Genomic DNA, 18,386 nt, shown 5'->3' with positions numbered 1-18,386 from the left:
TTAGGGCAGGACAATAGTGCTCAGTGTGTTTTGTTGTGGAGTGCCAGAGTGATTTAAAGCTGCTGACTGTACCAGACGCTTACATTGCGCTCGCCTCTCGCTGGCTCTCTCTCCCTCTGTCATTTGTATGGATGAGCACAATCTGTCTGCCTGCACGGTCTGGTCACAGCCTGCTGCTGCCTGCCTGCCAGTCACCCACAATGGGCAAATGCTCTCATTCGCTCTCTCTCAATTCAATCGTCTATTGCTCCCTCTCTGTACTGTCTATCTCCCCCATAGCCCCTCTCTCTGATTCTTTCTATTTCATTCACTTACTTAATCTTCCTCTGTCCTCTCCACAAACACATCTCTCTCTCTCTCTCTAACTCCTCTCATACAGCGTCCCACCCGAGTGTAACAGTCCTGAGGGCCTCCTGGTGTTTTAATTAACTATCTGGTGGCTGTGACTGAGCAAATGACTCAGGGATGGGAGGAGGTGAGAGGAAAGTAGAGGAAATAGTATGAGAGGAGAAGAGAGAATAGGAGAGAAGTTGGCCAAACAAAGCACATTCAGATGGTACCAGACTATCTGCTGTTATTCACTAAGACATTCACAACAACAGGTGGGTCTGGCAGCCAACAGTGATAAAACAGAAGGCACCAGAATACAGGGAGGTGGAGGTACACGCACACATCCAGAACAGACTTCGTGGCAACGGGAGGGGTTACTGACCTGGAGTACCCACCACAATAAACACACTCTCACAATACATGCATGTAGAATAATCGTCAGTGCAGTGAACACGTCTGGCCGGCTCCATTCTGTCTGCAGAATATTCTGTCTGCATGCCTTTTGTTTCACAGTAAAAACACACAACTAATCTTGTTGTTTGTGTTGTTAAAGTTTTGTTCAGACCAAAACATTTCCTTTTGTTGTTTTTGTTAGAAGTTAAAGGTAAAACAGAACTCTGATGCCCTACGAAAACGACATAACAATATGGCTGATGGAATATACATTTTGTGATTTATCGCACCATGTTGATCCTCTTGTCTACTGTTCATGAAAATAATGTGATTGGCATTATGACACCCATAACACATTTCCCTATCCATCTCTCATAAGCCTATTTAAAATCATGACAAGCTGCAAGCATTTATGATTTTATCCAGTTGGGTTGCACAAGGGTAAAGGAATGGGAATATTCTGTATGAGTCTGAAACTATTTTTTGCCCGTTGCCTGCCTCTCCCCTGTTGTTCTCTCAGCCTCTTCTCTCCAGACTGCTTTTTGTCTGACTCGTCTGGGCATCAATAGAGCATGCGTGGTCGCCATGTTAGCAAGTTCTCTCCTCCCCCGTCGTCACTAGTTACCACAGCCACACATTCATAAACCCCGCCCATTTCTGACAATTATTTTCATATTTTAAACCTAACCTCAACCGAAACTACACTGCTAATATTATGCCTAACCCTAACCGTATGTCAAGACCAAAAAGCATTTTTGTTTTCACGAATTCTTACGATATAGACAAATTTCACTCTCTGGCTGTGGTAACTAGTGGAAACCCTCCTCCCATCGGTCTCGTCACACTTCAACGGTTCGAGCCACAGTGCAAGAACAAGAAGGCGGACTGGCTGTGAATAGCTTTTGGAAGAGGGAGTGATACAGCAAACATTGGACTAGCTAACGTTAGCTATAACAAAGACTTTTCAGAATGGATTAACCCGTTTTGCGAGAGAATTAAGTGGATATATTCTCCTAAGGACAACCTTATATCGGTAAAGGATTGCTTGTTTTCATTTTTTGCTTCTGAGAAATTCAATAATGCAACTCACCACAGTGTGTGGATAGTGATGGAGCTAACGTTGCACTTCTGTATCAGCTTTCGCTTTGAATGCTTACTCAGTTTGTGTTATAAGAATTTATCAATTATAACAATTTACCTATTGAGATAATATAGTACAACGACGAAATGCTGGCTTGTATGTGAGAACATACGCGTCTGTAACTGGCTAGCAAGCCCATAAGCTTATGTTAGACTAGCTAACAAGCTAGTTAGCTTGTTAGCATTTCGGCTCGTCAACTGATTGTCAAACGCGAGCATTTTCCGTCACGAGGGAAGACGTTTAGAAATCCCCAAAAGCTAAATGTTTGAACCTTGTCTTTAAAACAGATTTATTTATTGTCGGTTGATATTAAGTTATTGTTAAATATCAGTTTTTGTCAAAACGGCTGCCCTAACGAAGTGTAACGTTATCCCCTGGAATCTTTCAAAATGCACCATCCTCATTCTGCAGGAGACTCTGGCAGCGTCAGAAAGATGGCGCACCCGGCGAATTTTCCTAGAAGGGGTAATGTTAGCAACATGAACACCGGCGCCGGGAGTGTTCCCACGTTGTCAACACCAACTAGTTCAGCTGTTAGCAAATGCCACGTTCCCACTGAAGACTACCAATCCCCCCTATTGATGCAGTCTCAACCTCCTGTTGGATCATCCTCCCCTGGGCCTCAGCACCCTCCCCACAGCCTTAACCTGCACTCCCAGCCACAGCCCCAGGCTCTCTCCTCTGGGTCTCAGATAATGATGAAGAAGAAGAGTGGCTTCCAGATCACCAGCGTGACTCCAGCACAGATCTCTGTGAGCACCAACAACAGCATAGCGGAGGACACAGAGAGCTATGATGATCTGGATGAGTCTCATACAGAGGATCTGTCCTCTTCAGAGATCCTGGATGTCTCCCTCTCCAGGGCCAATGACATGGCTGGGGGCGCAAGGAGCTCCTCAGAGGAGACGCTGAATAACTTTCATGAGGCGGACACCCCTGGGGCTATCTCCCCCAACCAGCCCCCCCACTCCTTGCCCCAGGGTCCCCAGCACGGAGGGATGGTGAACGGAAATGTGCACCACTACCATCACCAGAGGCAACATAATCACCCTCAGCAGGCCCTGGCTCAGCCTCCTTCCTCTGACCCCCACTTTACTCCCACCTCTGGAGGGGCTGGGGGTGCCCTAAAGATGCCTTTGACCATGGAGGTACCTCTGGAGAATGTTTCAGTGGGTTCTCCCAGTGTTGCTACTCAGCCTGTAGCAGCTGTCTCTCTCCCTGGAATGCACAGCTCTGCTGCAGTAGCTACTGTTAGCATAGCTAATCCTCTGACCAGCCATGTTTGTAATGTGAATATGTACAGCTCTTCCAATGTATCTGTGATGGGAGGTGTTAGCACCAGCGCTAGCAGCAGTGGTGGTGGCTTCCCCCCTAGTGTAATGAGTTGCGGTGGGAGGGTTGGAGGTTTGATGGGGAGTAACTCGAGCATCACTATGATTTCTGCTGCTGCCAGTGGCTCTGTGGTGTTGGGGCCCTCCAGTGGCACACAGGGTGGAGGAGCTGCCATACCTCAGCCAGGGATGAGCTCCTCGGGCATGGCTCTAGCCTCAGTCCCCTCCTCCCAGCCCCCCCCAACCCCAGCTCCTGCCACCACTAGCTCTCGTTTCAGAGTGGTCAAGCTTGACTCCAGCTCAGAGCCATTTAAAAAGGGCAGATGGACATGTGCTGAGTACTATGACAAGGAGACCCCAGCTTCGGCCCCTGCCACCTTGTCCTCTGAGGCTACTGCCCCTAGTGGCCGGGTTGTGGACAGCATGCGGCCGTGTGGGCCTGAGTGTGTGAAAGTGGGGTCGGAGAGGGAGAACACCAGTGGGAGTTCAGTGAGCAGCACAGTCAGCACACTGAGTCACTACACAGAGAGTGTGGGAAGTGGAGATGCTGGAGGCCCCCCATTACTCCAGCCCCACCCTCACTACCAGGACTACTCCAACCCCCCTCCGTCCTTCCAGACCTCTCGCCCAGGTTTCCCCATGGTGGTGTCCCAGTCTCATCTGCTGCCCACCGTGGCTCCCTCAGTCCCTGCCAGCATTCACCAGCCTGCCCCCATCAACATGGTGGGCCTCCAGACCACCATAGGCCACCAAACCACTCCTATGCCCCAGCAGCCGCTCACCTACGCCCAGGCAGCCTCCATCCCGGCTCCTGGCTCAGCTCAGAGCCTAGTGGGGGTGCTCCAGAAGCAGATGGGCTATGCTCTTACACAGCAGCCTTCTGCGACTCCCCAGGTAGCCCCGGTGCACAGGCTGAGCCAGGGAGGGGGCATGCCTCCAGACTCCAGACTACCTGCTGTCCCACAGGCCCTGCCTGGATCCGGGCAGATGATGGGAGTCTCGCAGCAGCAGGTGGTTGGCTCCATGCCCCAGCTCCAACCCCAGGGTCTCGTCCAACAGCAGCCCCAGCAGACCTCAATCCAGGCCTCTGTTGCAGGAGGGGGGTTAATGCCTCAGATGGGCCCAGGAGGAGTGACTGGGTTTGGGCAGCAGCCACAAGGACACTCTCTCCCCCTGGACCACCAACAACAGCAACAACAGCAGTCATTCCCAAGCAAAGCCCAAGGACTTGCCACCCAGCTGTCTAACACTGCCCTCCCTAACCAGGGCTGTCTAGTCTCGAATGTGCTTCCTCCTAACCCACAGAGTGACTCCCAGCCCCAAAACGGCAGTGGCCTGGCCCAGTCTCACCCACAGGCACAGCCACCCGGGGTCAGCATGCCCCAGGACTTCAGCAGTGCCCAGGCCCACACCCAGGCTGTGGCTTCCCAAGCCAGTTCCCTGTACGCCAGCCTGCCCTCCTTCACCACCACTCAGCTGGAGGATGCCCAGCGCCTGCTCTTCCAGGACCAGTCTGCCCTGCTGGCCCAGACCATGTCCAAGCTGGCTGGGGAGGGTGGCACTGCGGCAGGCCTGGGGACTGAAAGTAACGCAGCCGCCGCCACGGCCGTCAGTGCCTTAACCTCCTCTGCCGGACTCTTCAAAGCCGTGGATGGAGACGATGATGGGTGAGTCCCAAATCAGTGCCTTTATATGTTTTTGATTGATATTGGGGTATAAAAGTGGCAGTATCTCCTACACTAGTAGGCCAGCTGATAGACATATCACTAAAGAGATTGTCCCATGTTGTCTCTTTTTAACTTCAGCATGCTGCTTTTAACATTCCTTCCATAATGTTGTATCTGATGTGCTGAATTACATTTAGACCATTAATTGTTTAGTCAGCATTTGCCTTAAAACACAGTGTCCTGGACATGACCTTGCATGCGGGGGGAGTTCTTCCTAGTGGAGTGATGCAGCCGGCTGAGTGCCTGGTGGTGGTTAGGAATTGTTTGGATTGGGTGAATCCAGGTCGCCACGGCAGCACTGTGTGTGAGTGAGTGGGATGCCAGACAGTGTGTGTATGTGAGATGGCAGACACAACCATGTGTGCGCTCTCACTGTCTGAGAGCGCTCTATGCTACTCTTTAGACACTAGACAGGGCAGTGCTCAGCTGGAAGTGACATTTTGTATACTTTAGACTGCAGTGACTCTGCATTTTAAAACACACAGACTAGGGTTTTTAGCTTGATGTTTAAACTACAAATCGTTTTTCTGTTTTAAAAAAAAATCCACTTCAAAGCAGATTAATGGTCCTATTAGGTATGTACGACCGCTATGGCCGGGCAGTCATATGCCGTAGCTGAGGCGCTTTCAAGGGTTTATTTGTCCATAAGGGTACACTACTTATTTTTAAATGCCGACACGAAACCTTGTCTGGAGATAGTTTTGAAGCGCAAATGAATGGGCATTTCACCTGTCTGTTAAGGAATGCCGCTCCTGAAGCGGGACTAACGTCCATCGCTAGGGGGGACAGAATTTTCCATCAAATGATCTAGACCTGCTTGCGCTTGCTACTACCACCTGCTTGTAGAGCAGACCACTCTATCCTAAAAAAGTACTAGCTTATAAAAAATAAATCTTAACATAATCACTAGTTAACTACACATGGTTGATAGTACTAGTTTATCTAGCTTGTTCTGCGTTGCATACAATCGATGCGTTGCCTGTTAATTTATCATTGAATCATAGCCTACTTTGCCAAACGGGTGATTTAACAAGAGCATTCATGAAAAAAGCACTGTCGTTGCACCAATGTGTACCTAACCATAAACATCAACGCCTTTCTTAAAATCAATACAGTAGTATATATTTTTAAACCTGCATATTTAGTTAATATTGCCTGCTAACATGAATTTCTTTTAACTAGGGAAATTGTGTCACTTCTCTTGCTTTCTGTGCAACAGAGTCCGGGTATATGCAGCAATTTGGGCCGTCTCGCGTTAAAAGGAACCAACAGCTTTCAAATGTTCTCATGGTCTGAGCAAGGAACTTAAACGTTAGCTTTTTTTACATGGCACATATTGCATTTTTACTTTTTTCTCCAACACTTTGTTTTTGCATTATTTAAACCAAATTGAACGTGTTTGATTACTTATTTGAGGCTAAATTGATTTTATTGGTGTATTATGTTAAACTAAAAGTGTTCATTCAGTATTGTTGTAATTGTCATTAATACAAATAAATAAAATACATGCAAAAAAAATCGGCCGATTTAATCGGTATCGGCTTTTTTTTGGGGTCCTCCAATAATCGGTATCGGCGGTGAAAAATCATAATCTGTTGACCTCTAGTGTACACAAACACACACACTGCCCAAGTCATGTCAGCTTTTGACAGACAGACATCACAGACCGATTGATCCATCCCTGTCTGCTGCGCAGAGCAGTGTTTCTACTTCTACCATATTGTTTTCACCTTTTCTGATCTGTGCTGATTAGCAGGGGGAAAATAGAGAGGGTGGATTGCCCTACACACTCTCAGCACTTTCTCATTCTACTGGAAAGGGGGTTTAGTGCCCATACACATGTATTGATCAGACCGGCCTAGAGGTGGGATAATGCAGGTGGATGCAGCATTACTATAGAACACTTATGTAATGCTGAAGAATAAACGGTTCAATTGTTGAGATGGATGTAACACTTTGGCAGTGCTATGAATGGGAGGGGAAGCCAATGGAATTTCAGTCTTTAATATGTTTAGAAATCAGTGTTTGAGGTTACTCATTTTGTTTCTCATTTTGAATATTCTACAGCCAGCTAGACGTGTTCATATGGCGGTCTTTGCCCCTTGGAAACCCCTGGACCACGGCTCACCTCCACAGCCGTAGCGATATTGGAGCTGAGGGATGGCTACTGTTGTCACATGATGGTGTTCTCTGAGGAATGTATAATCTAGGAGGGTAATGTGGATTACAGTCTTCTCGCAACCCAAAGCCCTTCACAAATGAGCAGATCATCTTGGTGAATTAGCCTCCTAGTCAGCAGTTTACCTTTTTGTATGAAGAACTTTACATTGACTTGTATTGAGTTGAGCCTTGGCCACCAAAGGATAATCTATTAATATGTGAGAAGTACAATTTAAATGTTCTGCAAATGGAATGGAGATAGTATGATAATTGATGTTTGTGACATGTAGATGTATAGACCTAATTTTCTCAGTACCTGACAGAGCGTGCTGTAGCAGATGTCAGTAAGATGATGTTGAGTAGCTGTGTCAGTGACATGCCTATACTGCCCAGGCAGCTCCACTGTCAGAGAGTTCATCAGCGCAGGCAGCAGGAATGAATGAATGCTTACTCCGTGTTAACCCCTCATTACACACACGGCTATGCTGCACACTCAATCAGGGTGTTACGCCTCGGTCGTTGCGTTTTGGTACACCAGAAGTACATTTGTTTCCAGTGGAACGCTGCGTTTGCCTTGCAGCATTGCGTCGCAGAGGGAGTTGCAGTGCGTTCTGTGTGGTGCATATGTTGATTTTATCGAACGTGTCCATCAAACTGTATGCGTTGACAGCTTGACAGAAATGTTAGCAAAGGGTGAATGCTGTTTCCATTTTGCCCAATGACGCTGTCAGTATGATCTAGGTGTTAGTGTTTGGAGATGGATAACTAATGACCGCTTTCTGCCTTCTAAATTTGGGTCTCTATTGTACTAGGCTAATTGACATCATGCCTTCCATCGTTTTCCCTTTCGTCCTTGTAATGCTCACAGTGGTCAGATTTTTTCCATCCCTGAAATGCAAAGTATATTGAGTCCTATTGCTGACATAAATTTCTGTTTAGTTTCGTCCCAAAACACACAGGCCCAAGGTTTCATCACGTTAGCATCTTTGGTTGCAACCCCTAAGTACCCACTGAACTCGTCCCTTGCCAATAATTCTCCTTGTTTTAATTGTTTTTTTCCCACAGCCTTTACTCTATTGGACACTGATAAAAACCTCTCACAGTGAATTGTAATGTTGTTACAATAGAAATGGGTTCTATTTGTGACACTCCATGCGCTGCAAGTCCGGCCTCCCATCTCATTGGTTTTTCAGGTCAAATACCCACAGGCCAGCTCCTCATTGGTGTTTAGGAGAATATACCCGTGTGGGTGATTGAAAGATGAACTGACGTCCACACTCCAGTCGGTTGTAGTAATGCACCGTAAAGTTGGTTGCCAACTGCATGTAAAGTCCAAAGAAGTAAAAAAAGAAGCCTGAGGAAGGAAGAGATGATGAGAGAGGAATTCGGTTTACCGTTTAATCTGTGGATTAATTGGGCTCCCGAGTGGTGCAGCTGTCTCGGTGCATGAGGCGTCACTGCAGTCCCTGGTTCGACTACAGGCTGCATCACATCTGGCCGTGATTGGGAGTCCCATAGGGCAGCGCACAATTGGTCCAGTGTCGTCCGGGTTTAGCCGGGGTAAACCGTCATTGTAAATTAGAATTTGTTCTTAATTGACTTGCTAGTCAATTGCTAGTTCATTTAAAAAAAAAATGTCAGAGTAGAGGACAATGTGCATTTCAGGTAAAATAACAACCCAATGTTTATATCCCAGGACAAATAAGCTAGCTAGCTAAATTGCCATAAATGTTTAATGCTTTTTGACCTGTCCCCAATAGAATATAATTGGTTCAGAGTTTTTGACATTTCATCCTGCGTGTCCTGATTGTGTCTGGTGTGGGGGTACAAAATCAACATGCGCGCTTCCGGTTTGGTCAGCACATTACTGTGTTCGGAGTTTGTTTTAACCAATTTATTGATTAGATTATGATATAGGCTATACAGTGGGGCAAAAACGTATTTAGTCAGCCACCAATTGTGCAAGTTCTCACACTTAAAAAGATGAGGCCTGTAATTTTCATCATAGGTACACATTAACTATGACAGACAAAATGAGAGAAAAAATCCAGAAAATCACATTGTAGGATTTTTAATTAATTTATTAGCAAATTATGGTGTGTGTCTTTGTCTTATTTCATCAAACATTCTCATTCTTTTTGTCACTGCATATAGTTGATTTGATTAAAAAACAGGATGTGTCTATATACAGAACCAGTCAAAAGTTTGGACACTTTATAAAACTTGACCAATCTATTGGTCAAGAGAATACTCTGTCGACCAAGATTTTCTTTAGTCGGCAACAGCCCTAATATATATATATATATATATATATATATATATATATATATATATATATGCATGCCACTGCTCGATTTAAAAATAAGTATTTATTTATTATTGGTCGACCAACAGCTGACAAGTCGAATAATTAGGGTCAGTCCTAAAACAAACTTAGCATGACCGGTGAAAGTTTCTTATGGATTAAGACCTTAATTATGTTTATGGATTTAAGACTTTTATTATGCCATGTAATCACACGCAATGCTCCAGTTAGCAGAACGTGTGATTGCAGTTCATTTAAGAATGTGAATAAAAGCAGAAATGAATTACAATCACACAGAGTAAGATTGCCCGCTGGCTAGTTTGGTAACATAAACACACTTCAGAAGCAGTAGGAAGGGCATGAACATTTATCATGATCGTGTTGTGCAGTGATGCTAACTAGTCCATGAACACACTATGAAGTGTTCATAATGGTCTCAAACCAACAAAATTACAATTCACTGTGAGGTTTTTATTATAATGTCCAACAAAATCAGAGTTATATTAAAAAGAACATTCAATTTGGCAAATATAAAGGCCAAATGTAGCCTGTACTTCAAAATACACACATTCAAGCTAAATATGAAAGTAGTTTAACTGTTTCATACGTGAGTTCCAAATATCTCTAATGGTCGTCCCAGCATGAGTTGTTTAATGCACGTGATGTCAGAATGGACTATCTGTTCCAAAATGTGATTTGTTACGCATTTAACACGCGCTGGCTGCTAATTATGTATAGGCTATGTTTCAACTTGTCAATTTCAAATTATTTTCTAACTAGTTGTATTTTCTAACAGTTTGAATTGATGGTTGTTCTGCCTCATTCATTCACATAGAAGTAGCCCATTTCAGTGTTGCGGACAATTTGTTTGAGGCCTTACTGAGCCGGACAAACTTCACTCTTCGAGGAGAGCCCTTCCCCATTTCTTCCGCACATCAAGTATGCAGACATTTGCTCATTCTTGCATGAACTGGCACATTTTCTGGTTGGTGCTCGCATTGCCTCCATTGTTGTTTTCCTTACTAATAAAAACTTTCCTATCAAAGTAAGTGCCTTATTTTCTTTATATAGTGTTTCTACTGTAGCATGAAGTATGTGTGTATGTATGCACATTTGAAGTTGGAAGTTTACATAGCCTTAAGTTGGAGTCATTAACCTCTTGCTTCTACTCGGGACGCTTGCGTCCCAACTAGAGCTCTGGAAATGCAAATGCGCTACGCTAAATGCTAATAGTATTAGTTAAAACTCAAAAGTTCATTAAAATACACATGCAGGGTATCGAATTAAAGCTACACTCGTTGTGAATCCAGGCAACAAGTCAGATTTTTAAAATGCTTTTCGGCGAAAGCATGAGAAGCTATTATCTGATAGCATGTAACACCCCAAAAGACCCACAGGGGACGTAAACAAAATAATTAGCATTTCGGCGTTACACAAACCGCACAATAAAATAGAAAACATTCATTACCTTTCACCATCTTCTTTGTTGGCACTCCTAGATGTCCCATAAACACTATTTGGGTCTTTATTTCGATTAAATCGGTCCATATAAAGCCTAGATATCGTTATATGTAGACTGTGTGATAAACGAAAAAAAACATTGTTTCAAAACGTAACGTCATTTTTTAAAATTCAAAAAGTCGACGATAAACTTTCACAAAACACTTCGAAATACGTTTGTAATGCAACTTTAGGTATTAGTAAACGTTAATAAGCGATAAAATTCATCAGGAGGCGATGTAAAGATCATTAGCTGTCCGTCTGGAAAAATGTCCGGCTAGAAACTCAACGAAAATATCGAAAATACCTCGAAGGGAAATGACAAGACTCTAGACACCGTGTGGAAGCTGTAGGTACTGCAACCTCAGTCAATTAATTGTGGTTCACCTTTATCAATGGGTTCAAGTAGCGCATGGATATATTTTCCCATTTTCAGTGATCAGTTTTTCCTGTGCTTTTCGATGTAAATGCCGTTCTGGTAAAGCCACAGCAGTGATTTAACCAGTTTTTTAAACGTCTGAGTGTTTTCTATCCACGCAGACTAAGCAAATGCATATACTATATTCCTGGCATGAGTAGCAGGGCGCTGAAATGTTGCGCAATTTTTAACAGAATGTTCAAAAAAGTAGAGGGTCGACTTAAGAGGTTAAGAGTGTTCATAATCAAATACTTATTTCCCTCATTAACCTACCATTAAAATTATAGACTAATTTATTTGTCAGTGGGCAAATGTACAAAATCAGCAGGGGATCAAATACTTTTTTCCCTCACTATATATATATATATATATATATAGTTGCCAAACGTCAGCCTCGAATCCTTAATGACTTGGAGAAGATCTGCAGAGGAGTGGGAAAAAATTTAATATATTTATTTTTTAATGGTATTAAGATACTAAACTTGGTATCTGTATCAACGTTAAAATTATTGTATCGTTAAAACACTAGTGTGTGTCTGTTCCTGGAGCTCTAAGATAAATGACTGCTTTAGCAGGACTGAAACATGATCTGGAAGCCAAAACGGCATCAGCAGAGTCAGTCTCACTGTCACCTGCCTGTCTTGTCCTGTCCTTACACAACCCCAGTGGCCTGTGTGGACAGCAGTATTGAGTTTATTTTGCTGACGTATGTGGTTAGCTACCTCTTGTGTTTAGATCCCTGGCTTTATACTAATTATTCCCCTCTGGTTTATTGGATACTAAAATACTTGTCATGGTCTGCAAGCATTGATTATAGGCCTCCTTATTAGACTACCATAGCAGTATACACATTGTGATAAGTCATAAATAGCAACAGGGTGGAGAGTGACACAATGATGGTATGTTTGTTGTATTAGTTGGGATCTATTAATTCTGGAATATGTATCTTCATGTAGCGTATGTGTTGCTCTCTGTTATTATACTACCAGTGTTGGAACCCAGGCAACATACTTGGACTGTATTAGTTCCATTTAGCAGTCAGTGTAGGCCTAAATTAACTAAGTACTGTTGCAATACTCCACTGTCTGTTCTCCAGAGGGGTATACTACAAAGCAGGATCAACGAGTAAGCCAGCTAACCTTTAATAAATACCAGAAAAAACTATTGGTTTTCTGATTCATTTTAGAAAGCTTAATTTGTGTTTTTGGTTGAGGCAATTAGATCACGCACTTTTCAAACTTGTACTTCTAAAAAATATATATATATTTTAGAATATTTAGGCAAGTTGGCTAGCCCAACTCATTGGGTCGGCAGGTAGCCTAGTGGTTAGAGCGTTGGGCCAGTAGCCGAAAGGTTGCTGGATTGAATCCCCAAGCTGACAAGGTAAAAAAAATCTGTCGTTCTGACCCTAAACAAGGCAGTTAACACTGTTCCCCGGTAGGCTGTCATTGTAAATAAGATTTTGTTCTTAATTGACTTGTCTAGATCAATAAAGGTAAAACTTTTATTTATTTATTATGTAGTAGGGAGTAATATTTCCCCCCCAAATCTACCAAGTTTCAATACCGGGAATAATTCACATTTGTCCAGAGTTCTGGGAAAACTGCAATAATCGTAAGTGACAATGTAAAGCTTTTAAAGTCAAGGTATGGTCACTTGGGGTTCTCCCAAAATAAGATAGTCCCTGCGTTACATTGCTGTCTTGTCTGCGGCACTATGTAAAGATTGCACTGTAAGTGAAACTGATATTTAGTCATGTTAAAGTAACTTTAATCGGCAATAACATTGTGAATTGCGTAACAGGCTGTTCATAAATTCAGAGCGTTATGTTCCCCAATTCAGCCTAGGCCTACTGCTGAAATGCTCTATCTCGACATGGTGCTCTCAGGACGTTGTCGAATCATATAAACTTTGCAACGGAAGTCAAACAAAAGTAAAATGACCAAGTTGCTAAGCTTTCTAGATAACCTCCAACGAATGACATCTCCTATTTGACAAAATCAAGTTGATTATACAGATAGAATATCAGCTCATGAATAACAGGGAGATGAAGAGAAATTGTTTAAATATCAAGATATCTTAACGGGGACCAACTATATATATTTTTTTTAATATTTTTTAAAGAATCCATATCTACTCTCATACCATTTGTTGATCACACATTCTCTACTGAAGCTCAAGGGGCAGCAATACGAGGCAGCGCAGAGAAACGGGAAATGTTAGAGGTATTTTGGCATGCATAGGTGAGACGTGCTTTGATAATGCACCCTATGGATAACAATAAAGTTAGGAATTTTCATGTGAGACAGGAATCTGAATTTTGGGTTTCAGTGGGATTGGAACGATAGGAAAATATGGATAAATAATACACTTGATTTAGACTACATTGTTGCATGATCAGTGATTGAGTGAACTAATAAATGAGCTACCACTTTCACTTGTCCAGCCAGAGATCAATTAACCAAATATACAGATAGAGATTCAGTGAAACATTAACATTATCACGAATCAAAGAGATTCAGACAAGTCACAGGTTTTGGTTGGGAGTAGGACAGGCTACTGCGTGATCAGCTAATGTATGAGCAAAAGGGAATCAAGATAATCATTAGCACTCACCTCAATTTAGCTAACATTTCAGCAGCCTAAGTGTTACCAAATATCCAAACGGAGATTCAGTGAAAACAAAGATCCGACATCGATTGATTTATGTCGACGAGTCCCCCACTCTTGTTTAGAAGCAGCGTGATTGGCGCTGTCCCAATCAAAACAGTGCTGAATTTATGATCTAGGTGACCACACACGACTATTGTTTTAAATAAGTATAACGGCTGTATATGACTAAGAGTTTCAGCATAAGCAAGAATTTGATACATGCATTCAATTGCATCAGCCTACCATTCCAATATTTTCATAATTCAGTAGATCATAACTAAGGTGAGTTTTCCTCTGTGCCTTTTCTAGGCTCAATGGTTTCCTTGTCTCCTCACTTTATTGCTGCCGGCCTCTGCCACGTTGTTCTCAACACCAGTTGAAATCAATATAGCCTACTGTTTTCTTGCAATCTTTTAAAATTTTATCGGGTTCGGGCTCATTTCTGTGATGTCGGACCAGGCCTGGGCTTCAGCTTGCCGGGATCGGGTCAAACCGGGAGCACATTTTCAGGTCTGATGTGAACTCTAAACTGTTTTCGTGTGCAGTCTGGCCGTGTCAATTATGCGTGTGCTTTGATTTTAAGTTGAGTTTGTGTCAAGTAAATACGCTAGGCTAAAGGCTTCCATGAAACAACCTGTTTGTCTAATGTGCTATTTTATTATTTGGCTATCTGCTGCTGTACGTTTGTATCTCTCTCCTTCTCTGCTCCCATACTACACAGCCCAGAGAACACAGCAGAGCAGCAACTTGTGTGAGTGGCCAATTAGTGAGTGGCCTCTTTGATCCAGGTGCAGATGTGCCTTTTCTTTCTGACTTTATTTCTCTCTGTTTTGATGATATCTGTTGTTATTCAAGCCGCAAAGGGGATGGATTGGTGCATGTGCGCATGTCTTGGCCTAATAATTGCTAATAGGTTATGATGGACTGTTTGTAGTCTACCTTTCATCTCAGAGGCCTTAGAGCTTTAGATAGTATAACACCTTCACCAATAGATAGGATGAACCACCTTTATATAAAGCAGATCTGGGATGCCATTTTAGGCTAAAGCTTTTCAACAGGCACAGATCTTCCTTTTAGGCCTTCTACCTCTTTGAAGGGGTATGACGTCATTGTATTGTAACTTCTAATTTGAGCAGCGTTTAATTTAAACTTCAGTCATTGTGAAATAAACTTAGGGATAAGTCACTCACACTTTCCCTCTGTCCCTCACTCTTCCCCTCTATCTGGCCCCGTCTCTCCCTGTATTAGTATTGAATGGTGTTGATAGAGGTCGTCTACTAGTCTGTTAGCTCTCTGAACACTGTGATGCGCTGAATCATACCTGGAATTCCTGTGACCAATACGCTGTCTGGTCCTGGACTCAGGAATGTACTTGTGCACATAGGAACATACACTTGCAATAGATTACTTTGCACATCACACACCGTCTGCCTCAACCTACCCCACCCCCCTCTCTCTAACGCTCTGTCTCTGTGAGCATGCTGCTGCCTTGCGTGAAGGCCCATGTGTCTCTGCTGCTCTAGTGAGCAGGCACAATTAAATTTCCCTTACTTGTGTCACCGGCTGAACAGCCCCAGTCTAACCCGGTCTGTCCGCCCCTGTGAAATGAGGTCACTGGGGGAGACGATAGCTTGGCACAAAATAATTTATCCCCCTCCTTTCTCTCACTCTTTCTCACTTGCTCTCTCACTTCAGTCTTAATTTTTTAATCTAAACCTAAAATCCAAGAATGAAGTTCTTCTGAACTCAAACTCCCATATTCTCCCTCCTAAATGAGCTTCCTCAAATCTCCACCTTCCTGCGCAGTAGTACGTAGTCTCACATTCTTGAAGGACTGAGACGCATGTTTGGGTTTTAACTTCCATTATATACTGTTGGAGCCTGGTGCTTTAAAACAATCTATTTAAATGTATCCATATCATTTGATAGGTCATATGTGGTGTTTAATCCTGTCTCTGGATTTAATAGCTGCTCCCCCTCACTTTGAACTAATCCCCTTTTCTATGGTGACAGAGCTGAATGAGAGCCCACGGGTTTTGTGACTCTGTGGCTAACACGTTAGCATTAGCATACAGCATGACCCTGCTCTCTTAGCCTTTAGTGTAGCCTTTTATATTACCAATAGAAATAGCCCCTCTGTATCATGCTCATCTCCTGTGCTACCCTTCAGCACTGAGTAGCCCTTGTTTTAGCACTTAGCTTAGCACTGAGTCATTTCTTAAGTGTCAGTGCCAGAGCTTGCGTGGCTGCCTGGCTCCCTGTGATGTCCTCACCCCTCACCACACCTCTGACTGCCTTTTTTTCTCTGGCTGGTCAATAATTCGTCCCTTTCCATTCATTCTATTTATATGCATTCAATCCTATCCTATAGGCAAATTCTAGATAACTTTTGAAAACTGGGCCCCGGGGATTGAGGCTTCAGTCAGCCATGTAACCCCTAACTAAACCAGAAGCCTGTTCAGTCAGTCTGCTGGGTTAACCAACCTCTGATGATGACAGTGCAGTTTTGTCAGTATATGTCTGACAGGTTGTATTTACTGCAGTGTTGCCCCGGGTACATCTTACTGTACCTACTTATCTGGACTCCTTGCCCAATTTTTTTAAATTAATGACCGTTTGTTTATTCTTTCACTCAGGTTTTTTTCACCACTGCAACCAGGCGCGTGTGTCTGTGTTTGGTGTGGCAGGTGCTTTGAGTTTATCTAAATTTAAGAGGCTGGTGACTGCTTCTGAATAACAGGCAGGACAGTCCTTCTGATCTTTGCACTGCAGGGTGTGTGCTTGGGTGTGTGTGCCAGGTCATAAATTGGGAACTCATCGTTGCTGGTTCCATAGCAAGTGTTGTCTTACTGTACTGAGGTTATGAGCTTTTCATATTTAAAATTAATAAAATCACAGATTTAAGCAGTTTGTTATGATGACAGGTTTTCATGGTATCCAGTCTGTTGTGCCATATCATACACATGCGTAAGCAGACATACACTCACACATTGAGCTCCGGTGTTGGTATCATGCAGTATTGATGAATAGCTTTTCCTGTGGACATTCATGCTAACACACACACAGGCTTGCACTGTGTGCTGTAATAGGTAACGTGTGAGGTGGGTTGCGGGGGTGTTCAGGCATGGCTATTTGATGTTGTCGTCCTGTTGACAGATTAATATATCACGTGCATCATCACTCTGTTCTGTCAACTGTTTACTGTTGCATCAAACACATTTTTGAAACATTTTTATTTAACCGTTTATTTAACTAGTCAGTTAAGAACAAATTCTTAATTACAGTGACTGTCTTCACCGGCCAAACCCGGACGATGCTGGACCAATTGTGCGCCGCCCAACAGGGTGAATGTAGGCTATGTCCTGCAATAACCTCAAAACAGTTTGTTTTATTTTAACCTCCTGTTTAGTCTCAAACATACACTGAGGTCATGGGCAGTGAGTCAGACCTCGTTAAAGTCCTAATATTACACAGATCCATTGTCAGAGATCATATTTTCCACCTGGTTTCTACATGGTGGAGCGTGTGTGTGAGTGTCGGTTTTATATTGTCTCATCAGCTGACAGAGCACACCCACAGGCAAAGAGAGCACTGAAGGCACTGGGTTCTTTTCTAAAGCTGCATGGATTGGAGACACTCACAATCACCCACCTAGCTTCGCCAGCGTGGTCCTGCGGTGATGGAGAGGTTTATGTAGTAGAAGAGCTGTCATCTCTGATGGTTGTGTTCAGAATGAGAGTGAGTCGTTTTAACATGACTTTGTGCTGTTTGTTTTTGGGCCAACTAGTTCAGATTACATAAACTAACCTTTACATGCTCATGCACACACATACTCAAATAGTTTAGTTATTGAAATGATAGCTCTGTAAAACATTCATACAACACCTCTCATGGACTATTTGTTGAAACATATTTTTTTAAGGCACACTAATGCGTTACCTTGACTCTCTTTCTAGGCCTCTGTTACCATAAAGTTTGGGTAAAATGAGGAATTTACCAATTTTGTTTTGAGAGGAGCATTTTGCTGCATTGAAGAGGCCTGGTTGAGCAGAGCTGCCAGTTACAGGGTCAGTATTATTTGCAGACTGTACAGGACTCAGGAGGTAATGGCTCTATGACGGGGCAAAATTGAGGAGAGAGAGGTAATGGATCTATTGTATTAATTCCGCTATTACGTCACTGAGTAGTGTTAGTCTCTTGCTCCATCTAGTGCCTATTGGCTGTCAGGATTTATTTAGAAGTTTGTTTTTATTCATATTTCACAAATATGTTTACCTACATTCCATGGTATACAAAATCAGATCAATTCATATATATATTTCCATATGTTTTCATATCGGTCATGTACAGTCAAGGACATGGACATTTTTACATTGTTGGAGAGAGATGCTTCCCAACTCCTGGCCCTGGGAACCCAAAGGGGTGCACA

The 18,386-nt window shown here is 43.2% G+C and overlaps 1 protein-coding gene across 4 annotated transcripts in view; it reads left to right on the top strand.

Moving 5' to 3' along the window:
* Positions 1-1,574: 1,574 nt before the first annotated feature.
* Positions 1,575-18,386, top strand: part of tsc22d1 (TSC22 domain family, member 1) — a 60,326-nt gene continuing 43,514 nt past the window's right edge. Inside the window, exons 1-2 of one of the 4 annotated variants that reach the window (XM_029638245.2) lie at positions 1,575-4,862; positions 6,990-10,432. In XM_029638245.2, coding sequence (XP_029494105.2) covers positions 2,254-4,862; positions 6,990-7,116 — 2,736 coding nt within the window. In that variant the 5' untranslated portion in view covers positions 1,575-2,253 and the 3' untranslated portion in view covers positions 7,117-10,432. Of the gene's footprint in view, positions 4,863-6,989; positions 10,433-18,386 lie in introns of those variants that run through there. The other 3 variants (XM_065014040.1, XM_029638254.2, XM_029638238.2) reach the window with 3 other exon arrangements.

Source organism: Oncorhynchus nerka, linkage group LG3 (assembly GCF_034236695.1).
Source record: "Oncorhynchus nerka isolate Pitt River linkage group LG3, Oner_Uvic_2.0, whole genome shotgun sequence".
Taxonomy (NCBI): domain Eukaryota; kingdom Metazoa; phylum Chordata; class Actinopteri; order Salmoniformes; family Salmonidae; genus Oncorhynchus; species Oncorhynchus nerka.
The sequence above is the reverse complement of the archived record's forward strand: the minus strand, read 5'-3'. Positions and strand labels throughout refer to the sequence as shown.